Source organism: Anopheles merus, chromosome 3L (assembly GCF_017562075.2).
Source record: "Anopheles merus strain MAF chromosome 3L, AmerM5.1, whole genome shotgun sequence".
Taxonomy (NCBI): domain Eukaryota; kingdom Metazoa; phylum Arthropoda; class Insecta; order Diptera; family Culicidae; genus Anopheles; species Anopheles merus.
The window spans coordinates 1,831,583-1,848,127 of NC_054085.1; the positions used below are offsets into that span (position 1 = coordinate 1,831,583).

The 16,545-nt window shown below is 38.7% G+C and overlaps 1 protein-coding gene across 3 annotated transcripts in view; it reads left to right on the plus strand.

Annotated features, from left to right (window-relative positions):
* The window catches only part of LOC121600276 (protein embryonic gonad-like), a 43,847-nt gene extending 28,002 nt beyond the window's left edge, over positions 1 to 15,845 (plus strand). For all 3 annotated transcript variants that reach the window (XM_041928725.1, XM_041928724.1, XM_041928723.1), the window contains one exon: positions 13,979 to 15,845. In XM_041928725.1, the coding sequence (XP_041784659.1) occupies positions 13,979 to 15,073 (1,095 nt within the window). In that variant the 3' untranslated portion in view covers positions 15,074 to 15,845. The remainder of the gene's footprint in view (positions 1 to 13,978) is intronic.
* The last annotated feature ends 700 nt before the right edge of the window (positions 15,846 to 16,545 follow it).

Consider the following 16,545-nt stretch of genomic DNA (forward strand, 5'->3'; position numbering starts at 1 on the left):
CTTTTTATGGCGAGGGTCCAGCGAGCACCTTCAAAACCTTCGGCACTAAATGGTATACCACTATTTAGGGTATTCAGCACTTCCACTCGAAGAACACCTTTTTCACCTTCATGACACCATCCGGGGTGCTCGGACGCTTGGAGGGCAATGGCAATGAACAAGATGTCTGTGGTAAGAAGCAAGTCGATCATCATCATCATCATCGTAGACCTGCGTTCGAACATTTTGGTCTCGGGTCAGACTCTGCTCTCGATAATCAGCATAAAGTTGATATTGGTCAGATGCATTGGTGAGAAACAAAAGACGAATCGTTTGCAACAATATTTAGCCTTATGGGAGGCATTTTCCTTACTCGTGAACATGGGGAGTTCAGTCCAAAAGCGAAGAGGATCAAAGGAGAAACTGACAGGAAATGATAAAATGAATCGATCACAAAAGATTGTCTTAACACGCCAACCAGGGAAGCGTATAATAGGAAAGCATTGCTTATTCAACGTCAAACATAGGACAAACCAAACTAAACATATGAATCGATATACTTACAAAATTACAGAGTCCAGTAATGTGACATATAAATACAAGACATCAGTGAGGGACAATCCTCACATGACATGGAGATGAATGCGATGCGACGTGCGATAATAATTTAATAAAGCTTTACAGAAAGGCTGTAAAATCGGCACCATATCGGAAACTCTATGGGTTGACGGCGTGCTCATGCAAGGTTCATTTCAGAAGAGCAGGATGAGTTAAACATAGGCATGATCGCAGGGGCATCGGGAACAGCTTCTTTGCGAAACGTGCCAGTTTAATAATAATAATGCCATCAGTTTTTATGAACAATCATTAGAGAGAGAGAGAGAGAGAGAGAGAGAGAGAGAGAGAGAGAGAGAGAGAGAGAGAGAGAGAGAGAGAGAAAGAGAGAGAGTCTTATGGAGTTCTTTTTGACCGGTGAGAATCGCGCGAAGGTGAAATAATTTTATAGTTATGGAAGACTTTCACGTGATGCTGGTTATAGGTCTAGCGGCCGTAACGATATAGCATGAACGGAATGTTTCAATCGGACGGATGCTCGCTGGCGTTCCACTACCCTCCGTTCAGTGGCGTGTTACGATCTGTGGTATTTTGGATTCGTTATGGTACGATCTTCCATCTTGGTTAAGAGTTGCTTCCATGTCACTAAGCATAATTTCCACCTTTTGTTTTCACCGTTTCAATGGTTTTGGGTAAATAGTATGGTGCAAAGCAAGTAACACCAGGGACCTGAAAAAGAAATTGCTTCATTTATGTGTCTTTGAAATGACTAAATCGTGCACGCCATTTATTTAAATTTCCTACATAGACGATAACGTTATGAGATTTTCTAACATTTTTAATGCGATTTAAAACTGCATGCCAGGTGTGTCACAGGTTTTGATTTGCACATATTTAGTTTTTCATAGACTTCGCCGGTTTTCTTCAGACTGAAATCATAGTATTTTCATCTCAGAAGTATGAAAGAAAGTAATGTTCCCAAAAAAACAATATCTATTCGACAAAAGGAGCTTTTATTGACTGTGAAAAAAGAAGAACACTAATTCTCCATAGTTTAAAGTAACCTTAAAGCTGTTGTTCTTATTCTTTGTCGTTTTAAAGTTCTTCCATTTGAAAGCTTCCGTGTTGATGAAGGTGTCATGAAAATCTATAAAATTGGCAAAATTTCAGCGATTCTGGATACAACTCGATGATAATTGCTCAATTAAGGAGTCAAGGAGTACTTTAAACTGAAACTTATGTACCTCATCAATGCTAGGTAACATATCATATGTCTATCATATTATAATTCTGTTGTTCAGTTTCATAAAAATGGTCCGAAATGAAAACCGTGAATAGTATGAATGTGGCATAGTTTCATGTGCTTAAGGCCAAAGTATCTGCACCACTGTCTTGATACATTCAAGGTAAACAAATGGTCATCTTCTTCTGCGAGCGGACAATCAACAACAAAAAAGCAACTTATTCGATACTCAGCAACAGGTCGCATATTAAATGGGAGGCTCTGAAGAATTATACACAGCAGCATGAGACCACCGAAATTGGTGGCCCTGTATTGACCGATTTGCATAGCCTGGTGTGAGCTCATCGCAACCAAGGAAGTACGTACTGGTTCGAAACTGTTTGATTGATGATGTTTTTGATCCAATTTATGGTCGAACAAATTACACTTTGACCACGCAATTGCCGACAGCGGGATGAACGATGCCGAAGCTTTCTTCAAACGTACAACACGTTGATCCCTTGCTGACGGACATTGGTGGTAGCGCAAGAGATTTGGAGTATTTAACCCAGGGTCGATCGTACTAAGCTAGTGGTGCCTACTTAAGCTTCCGCGATGGTTGCGTGACGCAGCATACACAGTCAGTGTGAAGGTGTACTTTTTGTAGCATTTGATCAAATGTGTGTGAATAGTTGGATCATTAAATGAAGCAGTGCAACCGATTGATCAACAATGGTTGGTTTTCAAACGATCACATTAAGTTTAAAGAGCAAAAGAAAAATGAAAATACTATAAACTATTTATATTTGTATTTGCCAATAAAAACATGTTCAGCTTACAGAAAAGTTTTTTTTCTTAGATGAACAAGTAAATAAAAAGGAAGAGTTTTTAGAGTAGTTAAAATGTTATATGATCTATTTTCTATTTGTTTATTTTTTATTTGTTTGTAAAGAATAACATTTCTTTCGTACGAAAATTTATCATCCAAGTTGTATAGACCACCTAGAGTGTCTAATTAGACATTCCACAATTCAGACACAGCAGAATAGCATGCAACAAAAGGTAGCATACGGTAGCTCTGGTATTTTTTTACTTTAATGATTTATGAGCGATACTTTGATGTTCGTTAGAAGCGCACGGAGATCAAGGTACTATGTTACGTCAAATTACTCTGAACAGCTACTGTTCGAATTGGTGCATTTTGGGGTCTGTACTTTCTGAGCTGGCTCTACAACCATGATGTTTGCATTGGCTTATAGTGATAATTATCTTTTTCTCTGTTGTGATTAATGGTCCTTCTGAAACCCGGCAGGTAAACATGTAAATGCTTTTCAACACAATATTTGATAGTATACAAATTTTTGAAATGCTAGAAGAAAAGTAATATTATGTACGTTATTTAACTTGTATCATAATGTTCACCATAATTTATATGCTTGGTTTGATTTAACAATTTTGCAATATACTATACAATACTGCAATATATAACAATATACTTCTTGCTTGTGAATAATGTTCAAAAAAGGCAAATTATTCAACTCAAAGGTAATCGTTTTTATACAATTGAGTTTTAATAATGTTTATGAATAATAAATCTAACCGATACTTATGACTTATATACAGCCACTGGCTGGAAACGAAAATGGAATTGAAGACAAGTATTTTGCCCCATCTGTTCAATACTATAAGTTGATTGATCCAGTTTTGAATAGACTTCGATAAACGATTGCATTTACTGGATGACGAGTAGCAGCCTAAGATGTCTATCGAAGTTTAGTGCGATCGAACGTTGTCAAGCGTCCCTCACGGAGACTTGATTTGAGCACCCAAAGACTCTTCATATGCTGGAGAGGAAATGAGAGGCTTTCATGATCTTGTTTCGTCGGTCACCATACGTATCGTAGCTGATTCGATCGAATCCAGAGTGTCAGCAGAAGCCAAATCGCAGTATCTGCTGCAGGTGGTAGGCTGTTGTTTCGATTTAGTACTTCTGGCCGATCGCAAATTGACGTGAGAACCTTGCTCTTGAGCTGATTTACCGATGTTCCATGGGTGTAGCTGTAGACGATGATGGGGATCTTCGCAACGGCATTGGATGTTCAATACAAGTGTTCTGATTTCGAAAGGTTAGTGTGTCTTTATGATGTAGCTAAGTGAAGGTAGATCAGCTTGTCGATCGGAACAAGACCTTACATTAATCGTTTTTATCGTTGCACAACATCCGCACCGAGTGTTATTAGTTTTATGCATCAAGTAAAGGGGTTTTTATTCGTTTAATAGCTGAATCATTCCGTTTTAGTGAGATTTTTATGTGCAGATTAAAATATGTTTAGTTAGAAGTTTTTCCATGCATTTTCTATACATCATTCTTTTTTTCATTTGTTGTTAAATGTTGTTGTTCCAACAACTTTGTGAAATCAGAAAAATAAATAATTTATTTAGACTGATCAAAATTCATTGATATTCAAATCAAAAACTTGAGACTTACGATGTAAACCGAAACTAGTATGATTATGTATAAGAAATAACAGTTGAGCTAAAAATACTGCTAAAAATCCAACAAGGCCCGTGATTTATTTGAATGAATAACCTAAAACTGTTTATTTGCTACTTTACTTATAATACGGAAATTAAACGGGAAGCATACTTACGTCTGCTCCTCTTTGATCGGTAAGTTGGTCAAACGTGCAGAAAACGTTCTGGATTTCTAATTTCCTTCATTTTCCCTACATCAAGAGCAAACTTTGCAGCTAGACCGGTTTACCAAATTGATACAATTTTGTATACAACCGGATGCATCAATAAATCCGTTTTGCGTTCAAACAGGGCGCCAGTTTCGCTATCGACCCAGCTCAACCGAAACGTATTGGTAATTGTGGAATAATGGGTAAAATTAGAGTAATGATCATTATTGATGAGGTTAGCGTTAATTTCACTTTTGATTGCAGCTTCTCCAGTCGCTTACTCTCATCCATCTTCAGCAGAAAATTTCACATTGGCTGGCTTCAAAAAGTGGTGCAAGGGATCTACGAGTTTTTTAGGTTTTGTCTGTGAAATTAGGTCCGTTTTAGTAAGCTACAACAACAATACAATACAACTACAGCTACCAATACATTGGAAGGAAAATGTCGCAACATTACCAAGTCAGTATGGTCAGCGATCGTTCGCCTCAGCGACATATTGTCTAACACTTGAAAGCAGCAGGTTTTTACACACCTGCTGGCTAATGAAACGTACCACACCAGTTGATTGTTACGAATAAAATGATGTAGATCATTGACGTGGACTCTCCTCAGGTGGACGCATCACTTTCAAATGCTATTTGACTTGTTTACCCGATGGAAAATTATTGCGTTTGGTATATGCTTAAGGGTGAAGAGTGATGCTATTACAATTGCATTTGCTTCAGGTTCATCAAAAAATCAAAACAAACATAATTTATCAATATTTAGGTTAAAACAATCTTGGCGATTTTCTAAGCCTTAACATATGTATGTGTCTTCAGAAAATTAAAAACAAAATAGGAAACGAAAAGAGAAGCCGCAATCTACAGATTAAACTAGACGAAATGGCCAAAAGCTCATTAACCTTCGTTTGTAAATAGAGCATCAAGTAGTGTACTATACGGAGAAAGTATGAATCTACTTTACATCGGTTATGTTAGTTGATTCAGATGCATCATGAATGTGAAAAAGTTTGGTAATTGAGAATACAAGTATAGCATTTCACGATGACATAACGGTCAGCATCAAGTGATGATAAACGATAAATGCGCTTGATGTCTATATCTTTAAAGTATGTCGTGATATGGGTTGACCCTTTTGTTCTGAATGACCCTTTCTAGCGTGACAAGCAAACCCATCCCCCTATCGCAGACCCTTTTTGTAAGATTTCTGCGGTTTCCTCAATGATAAGTGATACTAACAAGTTGCTAAATAGCTGCTAGTAGATACTCTAGGTGTTCGTTAAACTGGTCGGAGTAATTTATCAAATCACTGAGCAACACTATGGTAACTAACCAGATCTATACATATACTGCGACACTAGGTTCTCTTGGGTAGAACGTTGTTTCGGTGACCTGATATGATTTATGATTTTATGATTTTAATGATTTTTTATGATGATTTTTTTTATGATTTTTTAAATAATTCATGCTGTGTGAAAAAATGCAGGCGTCATTCCAATTCACTTCGATTCAAATTGACGAACTATTCGATGATAAGGTTACATACACATAATTTATTATTATGGCATTGCTTTTTTTCTTATAAATTTCTACTAGTGTTATAAATTTATTTTTTTTGTACGTAGTACGAATTCATACTTATTACAAGTTAATTTTTTGGCGTTAGCTATACCCGAAACATTAATTACAAACAGAATAATGAAAACAATATATTTCAAAATATTCTGTTCATATAAAAAATAAATAAATATTTATTTCTAATCAGATGGTGTCCTCATAGCCGTGCCGACCGCTGTTCGATGATATCGGTTTGAATTGAAACAAATCAAATAAATTATTCAGTTACGTAGTCAATTTGAATCTATCATGTATTTGTAAGAGAGGGTACTTGGTAGTTGATATTCATTCTAAAATTATAAAATCCGTTTATTAAATCCGAAGTAAATAACAAACGATATTACAAAAAAGACTCAATAAACTTTATGCCTTTTTACAATGAAAAATGAGCTTGTGTGAAAATGAAATTTAATTCATTTTTGGATCTTATGTGGTAACAGTATTTACCACGATAAATGTTTCAAATATGGTAGAATATGTGAATCGTGAACATTGGCCGTATGCTGCTCTCGCTATTCTCGATTAATTGAATAATGAATTAATATTTCCTAATACTACTGCCCGATTACAATCTGTAACAGATACATTATGTACGCTGAGAGGCGTTCGTCGCTGACTAGATAAGTGCCAGTCTTGCCACGGCATCACAGCGTAGCCAAAGCTTTGCGTGCCATGGCGGTAGAAGATAGTACCAAAGTATAATCGTCGCTTTAACGCAGCACTATGGGCAGGACGGTAGGAATGCTAATAGAACTGCCTATGGCTGTTCTCTAGAGTCAGTTGCTCATGACTCCAGGGTCCCGGATCCTGACATCAAGCCCATCGGCAGCCCACATTTACAAGGGTGTTATCTGCAGCACTTAACGAGAATAAATTGTACACAGCAGCTTCACGCTTTGCTGTATAAATCAACCGGTGAAGAAGTTGTACGAACGCTTGTTCAAACAAATTGATAGCTGATAGCGTCATGCGATAGCGCAAAAGTGGATCGCTGCACAGTGCTCAGCACCATTCACAGGTGCACTTTCAGTTACGCCCCTTTCCACTTGCTTGAACGGCTTAGCTAGTTAACAGATTTCCGATCGTGTTAAAGATTGAACCGGATATGTTTGTGTGTAGAAATATGTGCTTCAATACAGTGCGCATTCTGCATTGTAACGATGGCTCGTGCACTGCATTGTCACATATTTCTTATGTTACAATAGCCCTATTTAATTTATCACAAATTGTTTTTTTTTTGGAGACCTTTTTTTTCCTAGTACCTACGTAAACACATTGTTATTTGGAATAAAGGAAATGAAGATTAAGTTAAGTATTAAGTACATTGAATACACCTAGTCTTGAACGCAAAATTAGGTTGGGCAGTATGATTCACGGTATCGCAGTTGGGACCGATCTTGAAATGCATCACTTGAGCATCGTGCATTTGGCAGGTGATGGCAGTACTAGCGTAGATCAATTAACCTTTCTGCGAACTCTTTTGCCTAGGCACAGTTAGTAATGGTATGGCTGTAGTAAAAGCGATGAAACGAACTATACATGTAAGGTGCGACGCTACGTTCGTGTCATGACAGATCATAAATCACATTCGCTATTTCGCATGGGTCAGTTAGGTGCCTAGCAGAGAGATTCGGTCAGGTTCCTTCCATATTCTGAGTCAATCTTAATACAATGTGTTGTGTAGCACAAATTGGCACTCTACCATCATTGCTCTCGCAATCAATAGTTTGGAGGGTATGCGTAGTTGAAGGGCAGTGATGCTGTAGTATAGTTTTGGAACAGAAAAGGCAGCTGCTAATCAGTGGTATGGTATAGATGTTTATAAATAATCTTTTATTGCATCGTAAAATGTGTACTTTGCAGTACATTTTATGCGTGATCTCTGGGACAAATAAAACCAATCAATGGGCACAGTTTGCTGCGCGTTAGGGAGCAATGTCTGTTCCCCCATTTGCTGTTCATACTTTAACACATGTCGAGCGCCGCGAGTGGACCATCGTTATACACAGAGCAGCTAAGGAACTCCTCGTTCACACAGAAAGAGTAGCAAATGCAGTTGGGAAAAGCGATGGCCTGGGCTGCTTCCGTGAAGAAAATGCGACTATTCAAGGGGTTCGACAGGTTGAAATCGCACTAAAAGTCGTTCAATGGCAACGAACGATCATTTGTTTCATCCTTAGGTCTTGATCTCTGCGGCACGAAAGGATCGAAGCATATGCGGTGCGCTACGGAACTGTTTTAATTTTATCGATTATATCCATTTTATAGCACTTGTAACCTTCCTGTCCGGAGCCATCCGGGACTTCGTCGGAGCTAAAGCAATAAAATAAACTCTTAATTTAATTGATCTGCTTTGCTATACAGCACATAGATCGCCCGGTCGTGCGATGTAGGCTCGCCGTACAACGCAAAGCGTCACAGCGGACACAACACCAGTAACTTACTGTTTCCTGGCAGATTCGCTGTTCGTCTGAAGCAACGGTCTCCAGGTTTGTATCACAAAGACCTTTCGCCAGGGTGGCAGCTTTCGTACAGAAAGCGGGCGCAATGCGACAGGTCGATTGCCAGACTCGTCGTTGCTGTCAATGCAAGTCCGTTGACAGAAAGATAATTGTTCGTGATCATCTTCACTGTGAGCACCAGCGAGCGCCGGAATTCCCAAGCTACCCATGCAATGATTTTTTTCTCCATCTTAACGATGTACGACTCTCTTTTAAAATTAATAGTCTAGTTAACAAGTCGTATGTGCATTATGGGATTGTTCGTCCTCGAACGGTGCCGGATCTGGTGTCCGCTCATGTTGTGATGATGTTGTTTCGCTTAAAGATGAGACCGCCAAGGCGAATGGTCGGTGCTTGTTCTACTAAATATGTGTTTGAGACGCTGTGAGTGGTACATTTTCAGTAATATTATATATTTAAGTGTTTCGTACTTCAAAGTTAGATAAACATGCAAAAAAAAGAATGAATTTTTTTGTATATAGGAGCAAAGTTATCATATGCCAGATTCTTTCGATATGTCATTGTATCAATCACAAATGTAATCACTGTCATTACGGCTTAGTCGTTCTTTCTGTAAGAAAAAAGTTTAATCATTGATGCAAATCATCAGAGTTTCTTTCACTGAGATGCGTTTGCGCTATCAACTGCGCGACGCTCACTTATCGAGACGCTCTAGCTTCGGTTATCGCCTGTGTGGCATTTTAAGTTTTACGAGCCATCATTAAGCTTAAAGATTATCGAAAATTAGTGCCCACCGCGTTATTCTCTCCGAAAGACCGACAAAACGAACGAGCGAGTGGTTTAAAATAGCAGAAAATATGGAAAGCTAAGAAAACAACAACGATATAAACCGTCCCTTCAACATGGACACAGAAGTTTGTGTTTGGTGAGTACGGAAAGTAAGAGGAATAAAAACTGTTGCTGGTACGAATCAAAAGACGATAAAAAAAAACCCAGAAAAGTCGCTCCCGAACCCACAACAGACGGATGCTGAAATTGAAATTTTTACGATCCAATTGAGAGCACTCTTAAAAACCGATTCTCATTCACCGAAATAGGCCGCCCGGTGATCGTCATGAAACGCACGAACGAAGGCAGGTGGCTGGACCTCGCATCTTCAGGTGGTGGGGAGAGACAAGAAACCACAAAATCATGCTGCTTAATTGTGCTGCCTCATGCTAATGCTTCTGTGTCGCACTTCCCTGTTTTGCGATCTCGTACTCACCCTCTGTGAACCGGATCAATCGCTGACATCGCCGTTCTTTCGTATTGGCAACACACAAATATCCGTGGTTCACCGCCCGAACATACAAGTGCGAATTTTATCTTTTGCGAGATCTGTTTTCCCACCAATTGGTCATCGACTAACTAAAATCAGTGCAAATCATTTGTGTTGAAATCTGACTGTGGCATGTGGTAGAAGGAGCACATCATCAAAATGCAATCGTCATCGTTATCATCAGCAGTAGGATGCAATGAAATATTATTGGAGCTTCGATTTTTTGTAATGCACGTTTCCATTTTTATTTCAAGAAGCTAATACACTTGCTCAACTATTTGTAGCGTAATGTTTTCTTTAAAGGTTTCAAACAATCCAGCAAATACCTCCAGTGCTGTAAAAATAAATCAATTGAATCAATTGTTTTTAGCTGATTTGCTTGCATACATGGAAGAAGAGACCTTTGAATTTTGTTTTGCTGTTTTGCTATTTGTGTTCTTTAAATTTCATTTTTTTAGATTGTATGTTTAAGCATGTGTTTCCGAATGATGTTAGGTTTGAGCTGATGGCTATCGCTAGTTGCATCCTTTCTGCATGCTAGTCACGCGTCTGCAGCCATGATCTGCTTCTTTTCCATGAAAAACACGGTTAAATTTATTGCCGAATCAAAAACATAGCCCTCCAGCAGCGTTTGTCCGAATTGCCAAGTGTAAGCTATTTTAAGCAGTTGGTGGTCTAAATAACCTGATCCTGTCACCACTTCCGCTGAGATGCGGGTTGCTATATTTTTTTGAGAAAACGTTAACGCTTAGTTCAAATTTTCTCGGATTATCTTTGGAATCTATCACTTTCTTTGGGCACCCCCAAACTATTTGAATGACGCGACGTGTGGTCTTGCTTAAGCAGTAACCTGTTGGACGAGATCATTAGACGCGCCATAGAGAAAGGTTTGAACAGCCGACAACGCTACATGCAGCTTTAGGCAAGCATAAGCAGTGAAGGTTCGCCCGATTACGTTAATCAAGTGTGAAATTCGATTATATGCTTTAATTTAATACAAAATCCTTGAAATATGTAACAAATGAATGTCGTTTAGTCATCAAAATTACAAAATGTGTATTGGAAATCAATTAGATTAATATTAGTTTTAGAAACCAAATCCATAGATATTGTGATCTATGGAATGAACATTGCATTAAGTTATGTTATTTCAATTGTTCATCAAACAAAAGGAATGTATTAGTCCTAGACGTTTTATATATATATATCGAATTTATATAAACTGATAAGAAAGTCAAATAACATATTTTTATTTTGTTTGTATAAAGACTTGGGATGGCAGTTGCGACAGTTATCATCAGGATGTATCTTTACACATTATACTCACACTTATTTTTATATCCATCCAGCTTCTTCATGTTGCATCCGAGCGCAGATTTTGGTACAGCCAAAAGAAATTGATTCATCTGTCACTGACGTCAACATATATAAAATTTATGTTAGTAATTGTCATGACAAAGAAAGAAAAAACAGATTCTCCATGCGTTCGAAAATGCAAAATGTCGAAAAGTATCTAATGATCCATCGCCATATATCAACACTTTTGAAACGCTTGTACAACAGCATGAAATATGCTCGCCCAGCCTTTTGTGTGCGATGTGTACGCAGGTGCAAAATTCGAGATAAACAGCTTCTTTTATAAAGCAACGCGAAGGGAACTGAAGTGCTTGCCAGCAATTGGAAATCGTGTTGATGTCGAAGATGTCTAACTGTCACCATCATGCTGACGAGTTCCTCTTTGCTGCTTCGCCCAAAAACACCAACCACGCTCTCGGATGACCGGTGGCTGAAACTGATGATAATAAGCTGATGTTTCAATCAGTTCGCTGCTTCAGCGTTACGGTCTGGAACAACGATGAAGCTTTAGATATTTTGGGGATTTTTTCTCTACTGTGGCCTACTTCACTACGCGAAGATGCTTTTCTACGCCCCGGGCAATCGAGTGGTTGGCGTGTTTTCGAAAATTTCTCACGCTTCGAAAACACCCCAACAGTGCTTGGGCAATCAAATCAGAGTGTCCACACTTTTTTTCTCTGGTACTATTTCCGTACCATACCATGACTATGCGGTGCTATGTTTTGGTGTCTCTGTTCACAATCGTAGTACTCTGCCAATTTTAATGTGGTGGAAGCGAAAAGTAAGAAGTGCTGGTAAAACCTGGCAGAGAGCTTTTGCCTTCCTTGTGTTTTATGGCCAATTTGCTAGATTTATGATTCGTGATGGAATGCCACGAATAGTGTAGTAGTCATTCGTAAATGGAAGCGGTCCACACATCAGGTCAGGAAGTAAGGTGGCAGAACATGATGGATGTTTCAGCCGTCCCGAACTGAATCTGTTTAAAAGTCTGTTAGCACGCGACATTGAAACCAAAGAAGAACTCAAAACGGCTAAGTTGAACTGCCCTAGTTCCTGAGGAGCTATACATACATAAGGACACATATAATGTATAGAAAGAACACATTTCATTTGCTTGGTATTTGCTGATGCTCAGTATCTTGAGCGTAATCAATAACACCTCACCTGCTCCTACGCCGGATTAGTGAAGCTGGAAATCATGATCTTCGACAAATTAATAAACGTTGCTTAATGGTTCAATGAAAACTCATTGTGTCGTCATGGCTGAACAGGACGATCACTATCGAATATGGTCGTGTGTTCAAGTACATATTTTGCTTGTGTTGAAAGTCGTTGTCAGTAAAAATGCACCCCTTTGTCGCTGAGTATGCCTAAACGATCGTACAGTAAATACCGTTCACCTGGAACAAAATTATTGCGATGATGCTCTTCAATGCCAAGTGCGCCTTGTAGTCTGTGTGAGTCAAAGTATCTGTAGTTCTAAGTGTCCTTGATATTGTCATCTTTGTCAGTAGTGGGAGAATATCAACCAGTCGTTATAAATGCAACAAGCCCCGTCATACCGTAGTTGATTGCGACTGATTAAATGGTAGGATTTGCGAATTTGTTAGAACGGGAACAGAAAACGCAATTGCATGGTAGTACAAAAGCGGTATAGTACATCACAACCGTCAATAGTATTGTCATCATCGTCATCTAGTGAGTATAGGTTTGGTCAAACTGTTCACTTTTAAATTTGTACGTGATTTCAGCGGTAGCGTCGATAAAATTTCATTTAGTTAATGGTTTTCTGAAAAAAAAAGTTGAATCAATAGCCGGTATTTATTAACACACACAATCGTGTAATGATAGAGTATATTAAGAAGGTAAGATTCCGTAACAGTTCCGTGATCATTTTTTATGAAGGGTATGTGTGTACCTGAGGTTCGATTCGATCGATCAGGTGACTTCTATAAAATTGAGACTGTTTCGGAAAGTGTCTATACAGCATCGTTTAGGTCGTTGCGCCAAACAATGTTTCTTTAATACTTTTTCTGAATATTGAAAGTTTTTATATTAGTATAGCTTAAAATCGAGTTTTCACGAATTAAATTAGGACATAAATATTCTTTAAAATAACTAAAAATTCGGTGTTTTGCTGAACTCAAATAAAAGAAATGAAAACAAAACTCTTAAACACAAATCAATGAAAGTAGCGTAAGGTTCCAATAAATCGTGAGAAACTACTTTGTGTTCATAGCCGAACTACTGATTTCGGTAGCAGTACATTGATAAGATATTGATGAAGTACTCAATAATATCTGCTATGTTGAACGATCGTGACTATTGCTAGTGTGAACACTGCGCCTCGAACCAGGCAAGAGGTGATGAGAGTGCACAAATATGCGAAACCCTTAGATGGTAGGGAAAATACAGCTAGAGCTACCAGATTGATGCAGTTAAAAGATTTATCATCTCGCCGACGAGTATCGCAAGGACGTATCCTTGGGAACCATCAGAATGCAACAGTGCCTGCATGGTAGCTGTCGGTCTTGTTGAGCGTAACAGCAGAATAGATAAAATAGCTCAGATAAGATTAATGTTTCACAGAACACATTTCATGATTGCATCAAATATCAACGATAAAAGCCATACAAAGTTGACAGCTTTGACTTTCACGCATACACTTTGCCCAAACTCATTCTGCTACTTATATGCTTAATGCATCTGTGCTGAAGAATTTTAATTAATTTTCAAAATCATAAACAATTATCTAAAGACCAATCTTCTCTTTATTTTTTCAGTCTTTCTTCGGGCGTACTTACAACAATTTGTCATCAATATCCGAGTGCAAAAACAATGGAGAATGTGTTATCAACAAGAAAAACCGAACTGCTTGCAAGGCGTGTCGTCTGCGAAAGTGTCTTGTGGTCGGAATGTCAAAGAGCGGCTCTCGATACGGCCGGCGGTCAAACTGGTTCAAAATCCATTGCCTTCTTCAAGAGCAACAACAACAGCAACAACAGAAGACCTGTAGCAACAACAATAACATCAGCAACAGTAATAGCAATATTGCTATCAACAACAGTACTAGCAATGAAAACAGTAGCAATAGTACCAGTTCTCCAGGCTTGTCGATCTCGAATGGATTTATCCCAAGTAGCTTTCTGTCGAATCTGTGCAACAATAACAACAACAACAGCAGTTTGAATAATAACAATCTTAATAACAACAGCATTATCAAAAATAACAATACAATTAAAAAGAACACGAAACGAGCAAGTACTCCAAGCGATTCCGGCGCATCGTCCGCTGATCCAGATGAGAGCAATGGTGTTGGTGGTGGCGGCGGTGGTGGGAGCAGTTTTATCGATGGTAGTAACGCTTACAAGGATCAGCTGGTAGGAAGTGTAATTCTAGAAAATGGATTCAAAACACTAGAACACGCCGAGGTCAGCTTACCTAAACTACCAATGAAAGTTTCCCGCACTCCACCTTCTTCATCGGCACTGCAATCACACGCCGACACGTATAGGCCTGCTTTATTGGATCGAATGTCACCCTACCTACCGGCAGTATCGTTTCGGGGCGACGGTTCTCCTTATTTCCCAGTGGCATTTTCGATTCCACCCGTCTCATTAGCCATGCTCTCCTCTGGCCATGCTGGATTTCAGCTATGCAAAAGAGACGAGCAAAACGAACCCATTGATTTATCTATGAAGTCTTCTAAGTCATCCTCCAGATCTTCATCAGAATCTCCGCGGCGGATACGCGACAGTTCGCCAATATTGCCCACCCCTAGCGAACCGGACGAAACATCTGCGACGATGGCAATCGCAACCAAGACAATTCCTCTCGATCTTTCAACGTTTGTGCGTAGTAATACTCTCCCTGGGTGAGTTTAATTGCAGATTGCTAAGATGGTGCTCGTATTCTATGGAATATAGTTGTGGAACCAATATTCACAACAATGTAAAGTCCTCGCAATAGAAGAATGCAGTGAATATTCCAACATACCTAGTGCATAATGACTAGATGCAGCCAGACTCAAGTGAAAATGACTATATGCAGCCAGTAAGGGACCCATATGCCAGTAATGTTTTTTTTCTCTTAAATGTCTGTTAACACAAGGCAACGCGATCCATCTGCGAAAAGTGGTAGACACGTGCGAATATATTAAGTATCGAATTTAATCGCGTTGTATTTCGGTACAGTTTTGTAAACATTGCAATTACATTAGGTCTACTTAGTTCACACATGGTGCCAGATTAGAGTGTACAAATATTTCATTAGACTTTATTTGGTAAACGGTTTAACAACTGCCAAGTTTTTCGTAATTTATTGCCAAATCATTAATTGTTTTCTCAGTTTTACTTTCAATATTCTTGTATCGAATTTGAAGAATTCACAAAATCATGATTGCTCGAAAAATACAAATCCTTTAATAACATACCCGAAAGACGCAAAGCTAAATAAAACGCGTATATTTCGCGGTCCTTGTCATATGAGAAACTGAAACAGAAAGCTAGACATTGAAAATATAATTTATGAATCTCCAACTGTAGATAGCATCCCGTTGTTTAGCGAATTTTTGTGTTTTATTTGTATTTAAGCTTTAAACATTATTTATAAACTGAATGCATTTGTAGTGAATAATAAAGTTTGTTTGTTTGATTGTGCATATGAATCATTGGTGTATTAGTCGTTCTTATGATGTTGAAAGATACTCAAGAAACATCGGAATATGCAAAATTTGAAAGAAAATTGAACCGATTGTTTTGATGAAGGCCAGATTCATTTATTATTTATGTGACCATTATCTTAGTTGTACAATTCTTACATACACCACTATCCACCTGACTGTGATCATTCATTTGCATTCGTATCGTTTGTTGATTTGCTCAAGTCACGCCTTGTGTGTTGTTGATTTGCAGATTCGTCGGCGGGTGGTCAACTTAAAGAATCGTTACGATCGTCAGGCACACGTTAATTGATTGCGTAAACTAAAGCCTTCGTAAAGCTTCAATCGATCTTGTGCGTGCGACGCTCTCCCAGGGCTGGAATGACTCCATACCAAATACGTCCGCACTGAAGATGTCTCCTCATCAATTTCCTACAGGTGTTCTACTTATATCGAGTTTCCTTATACAGACTCTAGATGGAGCGCCATAACGCAGGGACGGAGGTGTATTCGGAGCCGGAATGAATCGCGTCAAAATGACAATTTATTGTGTTCGTCCACCGGGTCAATCGAAGATGGCTTTCACGAAACGATGTATGCAGCAGAAAGAGGAGAAAAATAAGACAGTTTCTCTGAATTCGGATTGCAGTATGGAAGTAACGGTTGAGATGTAGCCGTATGGAGCGTCTT